The sequence below is a fragment of the Puma concolor genome, chromosome E1, assembly GCF_028749965.1.
Source record: "Puma concolor isolate L17-30 chromosome E1, mPumCon1.1.hap2, whole genome shotgun sequence".
Lineage (NCBI taxonomy): Eukaryota > Metazoa > Chordata > Mammalia > Carnivora > Felidae > Puma > Puma concolor.
Window position 1 is genome coordinate 59,572,470 of NC_141680.1, and position 15,505 is coordinate 59,587,974.

Genomic DNA, 15,505 nt, shown 5'->3' on the forward strand with positions numbered 1-15,505 from the left:
CCTCCTCCCCCTCCTCCCCCTCCTCCCCTCCTTCCCTACTCCCTCCTCCCCCCTCCTCCCCCTCCTCCACTCCCCTCCCCCCTCCTCCACTCCCCTCCCCCCCTCCTCCACTCCCCTCCCCCTCCTCCGCCTCCTCCCCCTCCCCCTCTCCCTCCTCCGCCTCCTCCCCCTCCCTCCTCCCCTCCCTCTCCCTCCTCCCCTCCCTCCTCCCCCTCCGTCCTCCTCCCCCTCTGTCCTCCCCCTCCTCCCCCTCCTCCCCCTCCCTCCTCCCCCTCCCTCCTCCCCCTCCTCCCTCTCCTCCCCCTCCCTCCTCCCCACCTCCCCTCCTCCCCCTCCTCCTCCCCTCCTCCCCCTCCTCCTCCCCTCCTCCCCTCCTCCCCCTCATCCTCCACTCCCTCCTCCCCCTCCTCCCCTCTTCCTCCCCCTCCTCCCCTCCTCCTCCCCCTCCTCCCCTCCTCCTCCCCCTCCTCCCCCTCCTCCCCCTCCTCCCCTCCTCCTCCCCCTCCTCCCCCTCCTCCCCCTCCTCTCCTCCTCCCCCTCCTCCCCTCCTCCTCCTCTCCCTCCTACCCCTCTTCCTCGTCTCCCTCTTCCCCCGTTCCTCCTCCCCCTCCCTCCTCCCCCTCCTCCCCCTCCCTCCTCCCCCTCCTCCCCCTCCCTCCTCCCCTCCTCCCCCTCCCTCCTCCCCTCCTCCCCCTCCCTCCTCCCCTCCTCCCCCTCCCTCCTCCCCCTCCCTCCTCCCCTCCTCCCCCTCCTTCTTCCCCTCCTCCCCCTCCCTCCTCCCCCTCCCTCCTCCCCCTCCCCCTCCCCCTCCTCCCCCTCCTCCCCCTCCCCCTCCACTCCCTCCTCCCCCTTTTCCTCCTCTCCTTCCTCCCCCTCTCCCTCCTCCCCTCCCCCTCTTCCTCATCTCCCTTCTCCTCCACTCCCTCCTCCCCCTTCTTCTCTTTCTTCCCCTTCTTCTTTCCCTCTTCCCTCCTCCCCCTCCATGCACTACCACTAACACTACAGTTTGCTGTCCCCCACGGCCCCCTCCATTCCTGTCTTCTGTCTGATTCTCCAAGTGGGGACTTCAGCACAGAAAGGCGCTGTCCCCCCGGTGGGCTCCCGCAGGACTGGCTGCACTCCTCAGCCTGCTTCTCTGTCCACCTTTGGCCTGCCGTGGGCTGGGGCGCAGCCTCAGGGGACACAACCCCAGCAAGGGGCTCCGGGACCAAGGGGTCAGGGCCAGGACGGAACCCTGTGAGGAGAGGGGTAGGCGCCACGGGAGGGGAAGCTAGTGAGACAGTCCCTAGTGCTTTATTTATGACTTAGGATGTTTGCGGCGTGACCGGAGCATAGCTGAAGAAGCTGTTGGCCGGCTGTCCAGAAGTGTCCGCTGGGTGGCTGGACCAGGCTGCTGGGGCAATGCTCCGGGCAGGCAGACAAGGAAGGCATGGGGGCAGAGGCTGACGTTTGCTTGGCATCGGTCGTGTGCCAAGCACTGAGCCCAGAAGGGCGGGAGGAGAGCCGGCATCCGGGCTGGCCCCCACCCCCCCACCCCCAGAACCTTCCAGGTGCACGTGGGGAGAGGAGGCTCAGGACTGAGAAGCAAGAGCCTTTAAACCTCTAAGGGACACGCTCAGTCAACATCCCTCTTTCGATCTCCAGAAGGCGACAGGAGAGGCATCCAGGCTCGCGGGCTGCGTCCCAGCACGTGCCCTGTTCGGCGGGTCTGCCCCCGCCCCGACAGCTGCTGCCATGGCTCCCCGTATCCCCCTCCTCCAGACGCGGATCGTGAGGGTCGTCAGACACGCGGCGGAGCCGGGAGCAGTTTACGGCGCCCACCCACACTCCTGTCCCTCAGGTTCCGCCGCTGACGCCGAATCAGGCTCGCTCCATCACCTCCCTGTCCATCTGTCCATCCTTCCGTCCGCCTGTAGGCTCACCGTATTGTTCTCTCCGCCGCGTTTCAAAGTAAGGCGTGATCATCCCAGTTACCCGCAGGATCATCCCACGTATTCCGGTCTCACTCTCAGAATTTCTCGCCGACTACCCACTGCTTGTGCTCGGCCGGGGCCACCCATTCCGCAGCAGGGGCGCGGCGGGGGGAGCTGGAGCCCAGGCCCCAGTCCTGGCTCTGTCGCTAACAGCTGCGCGACACTCCGCAAACCATTCTGCTCCTCTAGGTCCGGCTGCAGACGGGGCCCCGCTAGACGTTATAGGTAATGAGAGCGACCGATCACCAAGTTCCCATTTTTTTAAAAAATGCTTTCTTAACGTGTCTTTAATTTTGAGAGAGGAAAGAGAGACAGAGCGCGAGCCGGGGAGGGGCAGAGAGAGAGGGAGACGCAGAATCCGAAGCAGCTCCAGGCTCCGAGCCGTCAGCACAGAGCCCGACGCGGGGCTCGAACCCACGAGCCGTGAGATCGTGACCTGAGCGGAAGTCGGACGCTTAACTGACCGAGCCACCCAGGCGCCCCTACCCAGTTCCTCTTTCGTGCCAGACCCTTACTGTCACCAATCCCTTCAGTCTGGACATTGTCGTTCCTAACATACGGGGGAGTCAGTGAGGGCTCAGAGAGGTGAAGTAACTTGCCCTGCGGTCCTGCTACCCGGCGAATGGCCACGCAGCTCTGGACCCAGCCGTGTGACCCAGCGCCGAAGCCTCAGCCCCCGCCCGCGCTCTGAGGGCGTGCTCTGTCCCTGAAGTGGCCGATCCCGTTCCGTCCGGCACACATCTGACTGTTGGTGTTGGTGACCTCTCAAGATCTAGCTCAATACAGAACTTCGCAGAGCAGTCCCCAGGCTACTCTGGGCCTGACTTTACTCGGTGTCGCCTCTGCCCGATGTGGCTGTTTGTCCTCTGCCAAGCTCACACCTTTACGTTCCCATTCCGAATACCAGAACAAGCAAACAAAACAAACCGTGGGTGACCTAGGTGGTTCATTTTGCTCTGACTATATTTATCGTATCAGACACTGCCAGGGGCTTGGGGCATAAAGCCTGGGACCTCTGCCTTGCCTTCAAGGAGCTCCCAGACTGGAAGGAGGATGGTACACGCTGCTATCAGTCAGGGAGCCGTCTGACTGTGTAACAAAGACTGAAACAACAAGGCTTATGCAAGAGAGAAATTCATTTCTCTCCCTCTTCCCAATCCAAGCGTGAGCAATCACGGTGGCCCAGGGCAGCGGGGACACGGCGTGTCCCTTCTTTGCTGCTCTGCTATCCTCAACGTGCGGCGTCCATCTCACGAAACAAGGCGGTTGCCCCGGCTCCTGCCATCACATCTGCACTCCAGCTAGGGGAGGGGAAGGGGCAGGAGTGTCCTGAAAGTTAGACACTTCAGCTCCCCTCCTGTGGGCCAGAACCTAGTCACAGGGCCACTGCAAGCAGCAAGGCTAACTGGGAAACGTATTCTTTCGTTGGGCGACCGTGTGCCCAGCTGAAACTTTTGTCACTATGGAAGAGAGGGAGATTAGATGTGATGAAGGGCACCTAGGGTCTGTGCCGCACACACCAATAGCCCCCTTTGCACGTACAGAGTCGGTGGCCGGTCGTGTGGCAGGGATCGCTCCGGGGAAAGGCGAGATTGGGGAAAAGTGACGTTTGCATGGAGCCTGCACGAAGTCTTCAGGTCAGGAATGGCCGATGCTGGGCATAGGTGCCACCAGCCTCCTGTCCCGAGGCTGGGGCAGACGTCATCGCTCGATCATCCTAGCCGTCTCTCTCCCTGAGCCCCCGCGCAGCCTCGCAAACCTGCCTGCCTCACCCCGGTGGGCCGGTGACCGGGTTGGCTTGCCGGGTGAACCCCACCGGCCGCGGCTGTTTTGTGCCGCAAAAGGGCACCGTAGGCGCCTCACTGTCCCCAGAGAAGAAGAAGAACCTGGGGTTATGTGACAGTTAACGGCTAGCGGTGCGCGCGACCCTCGCCAAGTCTGTGCTCAGTCACGTCGTGTTGGTAGCTCGAACCCGGCCTTGGTGGGGACCATTTACATCACGGCCATGGGCGAATGTTATCAACCAGGCTCCCCCCTCCCCCCCCCCCCCCCCCCCCCCCCCCCGTCCCGCCCCAGCCACCGGCCACCAGGGCAGGTCGTTAAACATTTAGCCGCAGGCCACTGCTTTAGCCCGGTCTGTTATCCTTTGGTGACAAACGTCTTCCTGCAAGGTTTGCATACGGACCTCTGTTGTCATAGGGGGTCCGATCGCACAGCGCTCGCTTCCTTTTGGAGATCCCGGGGTCAGCGTTCTGAACGTCCGTTCGTCCTGCGCAGAAGGAGGTTCGGGGGGCCTGCTGGATCGGCACTGGCTGCTCTTGTGTTCCGGATGACCGCAGCTGTGCGGGTGGGACGGGCGCCAGGGAAGCCGTGTGGTTCTGAGATCGTGGGTTCCCCGATGGGACTGCGGCGCTGGACGATTCCTCGACCGACGATCTAGATTATTCATGACCGAGGGGGAGCCTCTGCACCCTGGGCCTCGCACACGCCGCCGGCCCAGAAGACCACATGTGCCCCATAGACTCCGGCGGTGGGCTGGGCCAGGGGCCTGGGGGGTGTGCTGACATCCGGTGAGTCGCTGGCCTTGGAACGCCCGCGGTTACCTCCTCGGGAACGATGCCCGCGGGACCAAAGGCTCCGCTTGGGTTCGCGCGCCCGTCTGTTCTCCACTTGTGCTGTGGCTTTGGCCAGCCGGGCGGACTCCCTGCCCCGCCCTGCCCCTGGGGCTGTGCAGCTCCAGATGTGTGCTCCCCTGGGCAGGGGTGGCGGGCCCGGGGCCAGGTCTGCGGCCACGTGGCTGGAACAAGCCCCAGAGATCCAGACTCCACGGTCTCTGGGACCAGTGTAGACGTGGCCCCCTCCGGAACATCCCCACCCTGTCCACGAGGTGAGACGTCTGTCTCTGCTGGAGAACAGCTGTTAGGAGGAGGTGGCCCATCAGGCCGGCAGGGGGGGCGGGGCCCCCGACACGGTGATGCTCATCACTTCCTCCTTCCTCTGGCTGTGTCCTTTTCCGTGGCAGGAGAGGACTGTCGCTTCCCCAGGCTGATTGTCTCCTCCGCGAGCCCCACCTCCTGATGTCCACCGCCTGGCTTCCTCCTCCAGCCGTCCGGGGTGCCCGTCACTGGGAAAACCCACAGGAGGGTCTGGGAAGGAGTCCCTCCACCCAGGGGTTCCAGGGAGGCTCCTCAGAAGCGGCACCTGAGCTGAGTACCTGAAGGCTCGAGAATGAGCCGGGCCGAGGAGGGTGGGAGGGCCTCCTGGGCAGAGGGAACGGGAGAGAACAGGCACAGACAGATCTGTGGCACTGGCTTGTCCGGGACCTGGCAAAGCGGGGCGGGAGCAGAGAACGTGGAGACGCACGGGGACAGGAGGCAGGAGCGGCTGGTGCAGACAGAGGGCCAGGGACAGCCTCGCGGACCCCCTCGCCGTATTCAGCAGGTGACGGGTGACATGCACATTCTAGAAGGGGTGTCCCACTGGCAGCTTCGAGCAAGGCTGGGAGTAGCTGGCACCCCGAGCAGGGAGGCCGGCCTGCAGCCTGCACGCTTCCTCCCTGGAGCCCGCGGCCAAGTGCACGAGAGCGCCTGAGCGTCAGTGTTAATGAAGGACTGTGACGCCCCAAAGCTGCCTCTGATTGGTGCCGTCTCAGAGCACCAGGGCGACAGCGTCTTGTTCCTGTCCTCCCTGGCCAGGTCCACATTGGTTCGCCCCTTCGGCTCCCCATTTGCAGGGATCTCCAGGAAGACTGTCTGTCCCCAAACGGGCAGGGCCACACAGCTGCCCGGGTGCCCAAGGAACCTTCCGCTTTGCTTCAGGGGCCCCAGATGTACAGTCGGAGGGGGGGTGGTGCTCTGTGCTGGGCGGCAGCCTTTGTCCTTTGTCCTGGTCTGTCTGCTCACAGCCCCGCCAGAGCTGGCATCCCCCTGGTCAGGGCCCTCAGCCCAGCCTTGTCATCTTGGCAAATGACTCACGCTGGGGGCTGGGGGCGGGGGGAGAGCACCAGGCGGGGTGTGTTAACAGCAAACCCATTACGTCCCCATCCCTGAGGTCACTTCACACGAGGGACAAATGGTTCATTGAGGTTGCTGTGGCTGCCGGTCGGCCCCAGCAGCAAGGGCGGTGGGGAGACTTCATTATCCCGGAAAGCAATACCGGATTGTCGGGAGGGGGCCCAGCCGGCCTCCCTCCGCCACGGAGCCTTCTGTCCCCAAGGCTCTGGGCCAAGACCGAGAGGGTGCGTCTCAGGTACGCTGTGGCACGGGGGCTACCCTCCCCCCCTCGGGGGTCACGCCGGGCAAGGGGCGCCGCTGGTGGTACAGAACCCTCTCTCGGTTCGCGGTGGGCAGGAGAAGGTGGAAAACCCAGCCCGCAGGGAGCCCCGTGCACCTTTTGGCTACTGACGCCGGTCCCTTCGTCTGCCAGACGTGCTCGAGTGTCTCCTTCGTGAGCTGGCTGTCTCCTCCTTTTCTTCGCCGTCCTTCCGCGGAGGTGCAGGGAAGGCGACACGTGGTCCGAGATGCTCAGTGGAAGCAAGGAGGCGGCAGCGACATGGGAGAGGCCGGGGCTGGGGACCTGCCGGCTCAAGAGTCTGTCCCGAGATACGCGTGGCTTCCCTGCTGAGCCCACAGCCGCCTGCCACAGACCGTGGAGGAGGCACCCAGCCTTCTCCCCTCTCGCCCTGACCCTGGGCTTACCCCCGGGGGGAGTTCTGGAGCTGCCTCCGGCTTTGCAGCCCTGGGCTTACAGGCTGGCTTCTGGGGACGTTTCCCCACGGTGACCGTTTGATGGAAAGCCAGTCCTCTTCCAGGTCCCAGAGCAAGCCCTGATCTTTCCCTTGCAAGCTTCTGCAGTCAGGTTTCTACCTTTGCCAGGGACGCATGAGAGCTGATGTCCCCCTAGGAGCCCCCTCCTGGGGGGCTGGCGTCTCAGCCCCTTTCTCGAAATTTCTACGGCCATCGCTTTTTTAAGCAGCCCCAACTGGACGAAGATAGAGGAGGCAGCTGAGAGGCACTGAGCTGCCCGTCACTGGAGGTGGGCGCATGGGCGTTTAGGGGGCGGGCACGGAAGGGGCATCCCGGCAAGAGCTGTGCACGCCACATGTGCCCCGGAGACCCTTAGAAAGGAGGGCGCAGAGAGGAAGGCTCCCCCTTTCCTGCCCTTCCTGTGCTGACGGCCGCCTCTCCGAACCTCAGTACGCTTTCCTCCCACCTGCTGGCCGTCTCCTGGGCAGCGGACGGGGACACTGTCAGGGCGTGTGGCCGTAGTCCACGGCGGCAGGCGGACGGGCGGCTCCCTGGGGACGACGTCACCTCGGTCACGGCGGCGACTTTAAATATAAGTTTGGCCGCAGAGGGCCTGTTGTTCTTTCTGCTCAGCTCGGATCCCGCTCAGATTCTGTTGTTCCTGCTGACGTGGAGCTCGGGCAGGCCGGTGACTCAGCCCTTGTCCCCACGCTGCCTCCGGCCGCTGAGCCCGCAGAGCAGGGTGCCTGCTTGAGAAAAGCGGTGAGGAGGTCGGGACGCCGAGGGGACGGCCTGTCCTCCCGGGTGTGTGGCCCAGCCAGGTGTCCTGGCAGCCCCGGGTGGACAGCCGCTTGCTGCTTCCAGGCTGGGTTGGTACCAGGCCGGCCACTCCTTCGAGGCCCCTTGTGTGACTCTGGAGCCCCCGGGAGGGCAAGGGGGTGCCTCCGCATCAGCCGGGGCGCGTGGGATGCCGTGTGCCCCAGCCTGTCTCCGAACCTCTGACCTCAGACGGCTGCTAGCAAATTGGGGACCTCAGTCCGTCCCAAAGCCCTGTTTGGGGGGCCGGAGTAGCAACGGACCGTGTAAAGAGGGAGCACTCAGGACTAAAACATCCATCGCCGTCTTCCTCCTCCCGCTTCCTATCTGGGTGCTAACTCACCAAGCCCACGGTGGGGACCCGGACGCCTGGGTTTGCCAACCGCAAGCCCATCGGATGGGCCGAGGAATAAGTGACGTGCCGGAACCACAAGCTAGGGTTCGGCCGGCGAGGAGTCGCCTTGGAGGCTCACGGTTTCCCACGAGTCTCCTGTCCCTCCGTGCGAGCGGCCGCTGCCCCTTCCTTGGCTCCCGTGGTCCCAGTGGTTTTTCATGTCACTGCAGTAAAATTTACAAGTGAAACTGAAAACGGCGGGGCCGCAGGCCGAGCCAGAGGCTGGACGCGGGAGCACCTGTCAGCGGGGCTGGGGGGGCGCTGGGGCGGGAGGCCTGAGAGCTTGCCCGGGGCCTGCAGACCAGCCGCTCCCTCCAGTGACTCGAAAGCCTGAATTTAGAAGAGCCCTACTCTGTTTAGAAAGCTCCCTACCTCAGAGATAAGGCCCAGGCTGCTGTGGTCAGGGTTCGCTGTAAATTTTCTGAACAAAGCAGGCCGGGGCGATAACTGGGGAGTCTGGGGAACAGATTAATCATGTGTTAAGAAAACGGCATTCCCCTTTGAAGTGAAACCTTCTGGTTGCATTTAAGCGGCCGGGCAGATGGTGTAAGGGTGTTGTGTAACCTACGCACTGATTAAATGTCAGCTGTACCCACAGACAGGCTTCACGGGAAGATTCAAAATCGGGCAGCCTCAGAGACTCCGCGGCCCGAAGCGTGGCCGCCGTCGGGGTCGCGGGGCGGTGGGAAGGGAGATGGGGTCCCAGAGCCTCGGGCCGGGTGCAGACGGCGCCCTGCCTGTCATCCTGACCGTCTAGCTGGGGAGGTCTGCACGGTGGCCGAGTGACTTCTGAATGTGCCCCGCTGTGGGCTGACTCCCTGTGAGGAGTCACCGCGACCCTGCCGTCCCGCGAAGGAGACTGAACTTTGCCATTCCAAAGGGATTGGATGCATTCTCGGGGAGTCCCCGGTTGTATGCCTGGAGGCAGGGAAGCAGCTTTGTCAGGCGGTCTCCCGGGGGGACCCTGGGATAGTGGTTCTGATAAATTTAAGACAGAAATGACAGACAGGGAACCAGCAGTGGGGGAGACCTAGGCGGGGAGACCTAGGGGATGCTCTCCGGGCAGAACAGCTAAGGCAGATGTCCTGGGGCAGAAGGCAGTGTGGAGGCCAAGGAGTAGGCAGGGTGGATAGGGCGTGTGGGACCTTGGCAACCCAGGGAAGGAGTTTGCACTTGTTTCTAAGTGTGAACAAGGCCATGGGAGGTGACGTCATCTGATCTTAAAGCCTCCTTGGGATCTGGATGGAGGGAAGCAAGAACGGAAGCCAGCAGGTGGGTCAGGAGGCTCCACGGGAATGCAGGGCGGAGAGCGACAGTGGGGGGACAGCCAGCTCTTACGTTCTGAGCTATTTCGTGAGCTGGTCGTTCGACGCCGCCGTTATTGGAAACTTAATCACGTATCACATAAAAAACAGAACTTAACTGTCTTATGGAAGATACAAAACAAAAAAATAGACGTAACTGACCGCTTAAAATTAAATTACCCGGAATTACTGTACGATCTGGCAATTTCACTTCGGGGTAAATACGCAGAAGCATTAAAGAGGAACTCAAAGAGATATGTGCACGCCCACGTTCTGTGCGGCGTTATTCACAGCAGCCCAGAAAGGTGGGAGCCGCCCAGACGTCCACTGATGGATGACTGGATAAACACAGTGTGGTGTGAATGTACCTACAATGGAACATTGGCCTTAAAAAGGAAGGAAATCCTGACAGACGATAACACGGATGGGCCTTGAGGACATTGCGCTCAGTGAAATAAGCCAGGCACAAAGGACAAATACACTAAGGCTTCACGTGTAGGACTTTCCCTAGAGTAGCCACATTCACGGGGACAGAAAGCAAGATGGTGACTGCCATAGGCTGGGGGTGCAGAGGGGAACACAGGGGGTTGTTGTTTAATGGGAATAAGAGTTTCGGTCTGGGGCGACGACAGCAGTTCTGGGGGTGGTTGGTATTGACGGGTCTACAACAGCGTGATGTGCTTTAGTGCTCCTAAAAGTGGTTTAAGGGACGCCCGGGTGGTTCGGTCGGTTGAGCGTCCGATTTTGGCTCAGGTCACGATCTCGCGGTTGGTGAGTTTGAGCCCCGCATCGGGCTCTGTGCTGACAGCTCGGAGCCGGCTCAGAGCCCTCTCTCTCTGTCCCTTCCCCCTCTCCCCACCATCTCTCTCTCTCTCTCTCTCTCTCTCTCTCAAAAGTAAACATTAAAAAAAAGTGGTTAAAATGATGAATTTTATGTTATGTGTATTTTAGCACAGTAACAAAATGCCCCCGTTAGGAACAAGGTGCATGATGAAATCATCCGTTAGACTTATATAATAGGAATTACTGACAAGTAATCGCCTCAAAGACGAAGGTAACGCATATATAGCATCCACACTTCCTAAGTATTTTATTACATTTTACTCTATCCTCTGTGTTCTGGAAGTCCACAACGTGCCTTATCTGTAGGTAGGAAATGCTATGCGGTGTTAAATGCGGGCAGGTTGTTAAACATTAGGGTTGCTCCGCCCGTGTTGGGGGCACTTGAGGTTAGAAGCAGCCTGGCCTGCAGATATCTTGGAGGTGGAAACTCACTGATGGCCTGGATGCGGGGGTGAGGGCAACAGGGGACCCGAGGGCAATGCCCGGACACTCGGCCTGAGCCGCTAGGTGGATGGTGCAACCATTTACAAAGATGGCGGCCTGAGGGAACTTGGGAGCTGTGGAAGGTCCGGCAGCCGATGGGTCCAAGGCTCTGGAGCTCCGGGAGGCCCTACTGTGCTCCAGGCCCAGGCAGAGCTGAGACCATGGGCCTTCGCCCTGGTCCATGAGGAAACAGATGGTCCACTTAACAGGGTGTCCTGTCCAAAGGCCCAGGGCGGGCGGGCAGGCACAAAGCCACTGTCCTCCCTCTGCTCCCCAATCCCCACACAGAGCCCGGGGTCATGGATACTGACTTCGAGCCAAACGGCTGTTTCCTCCCATCGATTTCCTCTCTCTTTTTCCCAAGGCTCATCCCACCGGGGCCTGACCTGTGGGGTTTCTCTTCCCATTTCCAGAAAGGCCTGAACTGGACTTCGTTTCACACCTTTCTTGCCCATCCCTGGCCCCCAGGTGTTCTTACTAAAACTTGCTGCTTGCTGTCCCACGTGTCCCCAGCCCCCCCAGTCCCCCGAGGACTGCCACCTGCCCGGCAGCGTTCCTGACCTACAGCAGGTTTTGCGGTCTGTAGATCTCTTGGGGAGGCGTCGATGGGGTCAATGTCCATAGACTGTCTGGGGGCCACCATTATAAAGGACCACACGCGAGGAGCTTAACACAGCAGAAATGTTATCTCTAATGTTCCGGAGGCCAGAAGCTGGAAGCCAAGGTGTCAGCAGAGCCTTGCTCCCTCTGAGGGAAGACGCCTTCCTTGCCTTTTCTAGCCTCCCGGGTCCCAAGTGTTCCTTGGCTTGTGGCCACATCTCTCCGGGCTCTGCCTCTGACTTGCCATGGCCTTCTCTGCATCTCCTCCTTTTTGGTCTCTCGTGAGGACACTTGTCATTGGATTTAGGGGCCAGCCTAACCCAGGGTGGTCCTATCTCGAGATCCTCCCCTTAATTATATCAGCAGAGATGCGTGTGCCGGATCAGGTCCCATTCCGAGGTTCGGGTGGGCGTGTGTTTTCAGAGCACCCACTATAGGGTCTCATGGGGGACCCGTGAGGTAGGTGGACCCTCCGCTGTCCCTCTGGTCACACCTTCCCCTCGGGCCAGGCCTACAGACAGTCTTACCTTCTCCCGTGGTCTTAGAAGAGTGCGCCGTGACGGAACGCGGAGGCCTTACAGTTCTGTTTTTCTTGCCACCTTTCAGCTCACCGTCCTCTCTCTGCTGCTGCCACCTTTCTCTGCCCAGCGTCCCCGCCAGGATTGCCCGTCCTGCCCCTGGCCTGGACCGTTCTGCCCCGAGGAGGGGGCTGGGGGCCCCTCACCTCCCCATAAGCATCAGGCCTCCTCAAGTCCTGGAGCTACAGGCTGGACACAGAGATCAGAGGTGATCACAGGCAGGGCTGAGACAGGGCCAGATGGATGATCCAAGCTGAGAAAGAGAAGGCCCAGCAGCGGGCCAGATTATCTTCGAGTTTGGAGAAGGTCCTTATTATGGGAAGGGTGGCGCCCAGCTGTTTCCCATCTCCTCTGAGGACAGAAAAAAGGAGGCACTAAACGATGTACAATTAGAGAAGCTGGTTAGATACAAGGGTGAACTTCCTGGCTGGGAGTGTGGCCAAGCGCTGGGTTGGGTTGCTGGAGGGAGTGTGGGGAATCTCCTCACCTGGAGGTGTCAGGGTTTGGCAACGGGAGCCCCAGCGGTGAAGCCGAAGGGGGGGGGGGGGCGCGGCCCGGATGGGCTCCCGAGCTCGGCCGTGCCGCCGTGGGGCGCTTTCTGGCCGCGGAGGTCGCTTCCCTCCTGCCATTGTCCTCTGCGTTCCCACAGGGGAGCGTTTGGGTGAGGCGGACACCCTGGCCGGGCTCCTCGAGGAGATAAGCCTAAGCCTGCTCGGCTCCGCTGTGAGTGGAAATGAATAATGCCCGAGAAGCCGCCCCTGTGCCAGTCTGGTGGTACTGAATGCCAGCTCTCCGGGAGAACAATCACGTGGGTGTGTCTGCGCTCGCCAGGTGCTTTTTATAAAAACGCTGGCGAATAACGCTGTGGACCGGCATCTTTCCAGGGGCCCGTGTGCTTAGCCCGTGCCTCACGGGCGGGGGACCCCCAAACTCCCAGACGCGGGACGGACAGGTGGCCCAGAGGGTTGGAAGCGGCCAGGGCTGGCGTGGGAACCATCCGGGGGCCATTAATGCCGCTGGTGACTCCGGTTTTGAACCCCGGGCTCCCAGGCAGATGACGGGGCCTGCGCCTCCGAAATGTCTGTGGTTTTGCGCTTCCACATCCACAAACTCACTTGGTTGAAAATAGTTCAAAATATCCAAAGCATGAGGGAGGGAGTGACCGCTTTTCTTTAAAAAGAAAGGACTTGATTTCATCTATTTGATAAAGGCCCCCCTGAACCCGGTGTATTCTCTCAAAGAGGTGGGGAAGCACTGGGGTGGCAGGCGGGCCTCAGCGGATCTTTCAGAACCAGGGGTGTAGGGGCTGGGAGAGGAGTGGCAGTCACCAACCTGAGACCCAGGATGAGCTCTCGGGCGCTCAGATGCCACACGGAGGGGACGGTGGCCAGCCCGGAGGGTGTATTGCCACCCGGCCTGACTTGGGACAGAGGTTCTGGGTCTAAGATAACAAGGGGGAGAGTGGACAGGAGCGCCCAACCAACCAGCCAGGGCAGTGGAAGGGAGGTCCCCTCCGCTGTAGGTGCCAGACCTGGAGGGCCCGTCCTGGTCCTGGGGGCTCTGTCGTGTTGCTTCTCAAGTTCCAACCCCTCCTGTTGTCCCCAGCCTCCTGGAGGACCTGCCTGCGCATTTAATCGGTATTTGGGAATGGATGGGGAAGTGCAGAAGTTGTGTCCTGGAGGGCAAGGCCCCGCCTGAGGTCCAGAGGAGACGGGGAGACCCCTTGCCTCCCATTCCGGAACCCCTTCCTTCAGATCCTGTGAAATATCTCTGCCTTACCGGGGGAAGACCGGGGTCTACGCTGGGCCACCAAGCAGGCCCTTAGTGTGGAGGCGGGGGGGTGGGCACACGTCCCTGGCCGTTGTGGCCCGGGCGCTCCTTCTTCCCTGCCCCACGCCCCCGGTAGACTGGCACCTTTTCTGTCACCCCGGGGGTGGTCGGGTGGGGGTGGGGAGTAGCCGGAGGGCCGGACCTCTCGCCTGGCCACGTGACTCCCGCGCTCGCCCCTCGCCCCGCGGCTCCGGGCCAACAGGCGGGGGTCCCGCGGCCCGCCAGCTCCGGCGCTTAACCCTTGCAGGCGCTGAGCGCGGGAAGGCGGCGGCGGCGGCGGCGGCGGCGGCGGCGGGCGGCGGTGAACTTTGTTTGGCTGCGTAAATAAAACCTCCCGCAGGAGGAACCCTGCGCCCCAGGGAAGGGGAGGAATCTCTTCCCCCCCTCGGCGCCGCCCCCGCGCCGCCGCCCGGCCCCCACATCCGCCCACATCTGGCCGCGGCGGGGCGTCCGGGGGGGAGGGGCCGGGCCGCGTCGGTCGCCGTCCCGGGGCGCGGGGCCAGGCGGGGCGGAGCGGGGCGCCGGGTCGCGCGCCCAGGACTCGGCCTGTCCCCGCGGCGGCCGCTCGGGCCCCAGCCCTCCACCACCCCCACCCCAGCCCCAGGCCTTGACGGGCGGGCGGAGCAGCCAGTGCGAGCCGCGGAGGCCGGGCCGGGTGCGGGAACCTGATCCGCCCGGGCGGCGGGGGCGGGGCGGGGCGGGGGCGCGGGGAGCCGAGGCCCGGCGCCCGCCCGCCTCCCCCATTCATTCAGCCGAGCCCGGGGGCCGAGGGGCGCGGGCGGCCAGCTCTGCTCGGCGGGAGCGCGGGCGCAGGGCCCGGGCCTCCGGGGCGCTTCCTCGCCGCCGCCCTCCGCGCGAGCCACCATGTCCGACCCCGCGGTCAACGCGCAGCTGGACGGGATCATTTCGGACTTCGAAGGTGGGTGCCGGGCGCGCAGAGGGGCCGGCGGGACCCCCGAGGGGGCGCCCTGACGCCGCGCCCCCCCCCCTCCCCGGTCCCGCGCCCTCGTCGCCTACGTGGAGGACCCGGTTCGGGGGACCGCGCGCCTCGGCGGGCCCCGCGCTGCCTCCCCGCTTCCTTCCTTTTATTGTATCTGCCCGAGCGGCGACAGCCCCCTCGAGGGCTCGAGGGGCGCCCGCGGCACCGGCCCGGGCGCGCGGCTCCCTCTCGGGGGTCACTCGGTCCCCTCCCTCCGGCGCTCCCCCGTCGGCCTTCGGGCCCCCGCGGCCCCGCGGCGGGTCGGGGAGCCCGTCCCCCGCCCCTGCGTCCTGCCCCGGGCGCCGCCGCCCTCCCCCACACCAGCTTCGGGGGGCCCGACCGAGTCGAATTCCGGCTGGGGGAGGCCGCCGAGCGGACACGGCCCGGGCCGGCGGGGTCTAGAGGGGGGCGCCCCTGTGGCCCCCATCGAGGCCTGGGGACACCCCCCCTTCCGCCTCCTGGGGAGTTGGGGCCTGAGTGCCGGTAGGGAGCGCCTTTTGGTCCCCTCCCCCCTTCGGGGTTTACAGAGTGTGCCGAGACTTAGGGGGCTTTGCCCTCCGAGGGCGCGGGGCTTCCCAGCTCCGACCCTGTGTGTGTGTGTGTGTGTGTGTGTGTGTGTGTGTGTGTGCGCGCGTGTGCGCGCGCGCGCGCCTTCGTGCGTCCTCGTGACTGCCTGTGGCTCTGCGTCCTGCGTCCTGGGGAGTAAATAAAGCGGTCGGGAGGGAAGCTCACACAATAGTCTTCGGCGCTCCTGGGGCCGGATTTCTGAGGGGCGGGCCTACCTCTGCTGGGACCTGGAGCCCACGCCCCTCGAAGGGGCTCCCGGCGGCCTCCGGTGGGCCCGGCCTTGGGGAGGCTAGGCTGGAAGGAGTTTTGGACGTCCGGGTGCCAGGCCGAGCCTGGAGGTCGTCCAGCCACCGGGGGGCAGAGCCAGGGCTGGCATCTGAGTGTCCGGGGCTC

General features: G+C 63.3%; 1 protein-coding gene across 4 annotated transcripts in view; it reads left to right on the plus strand.

Annotated features, from left to right (window-relative positions):
* SEPTIN9 (septin 9) overlaps nucleotides 1-15,505 on the plus strand; it is a 148,924-nt gene that overhangs the window by 43,361 nt on the left and 90,058 nt on the right. Inside the window, exon 1 of one of the 4 annotated variants that reach the window (XM_086688168.1) lies at nucleotides 14,269-14,485. The exons of the other annotated variants lie outside the window; for them this stretch is intronic. Coding sequence (XP_086544294.1) covers nucleotides 14,431-14,485 — 55 coding nt within the window. The 5' untranslated portion in view covers nucleotides 14,269-14,430. Of the gene's footprint in view, nucleotides 1-14,268; nucleotides 14,486-15,505 lie in introns of those variants that run through there. 4 annotated transcript variants of the gene reach the window in all.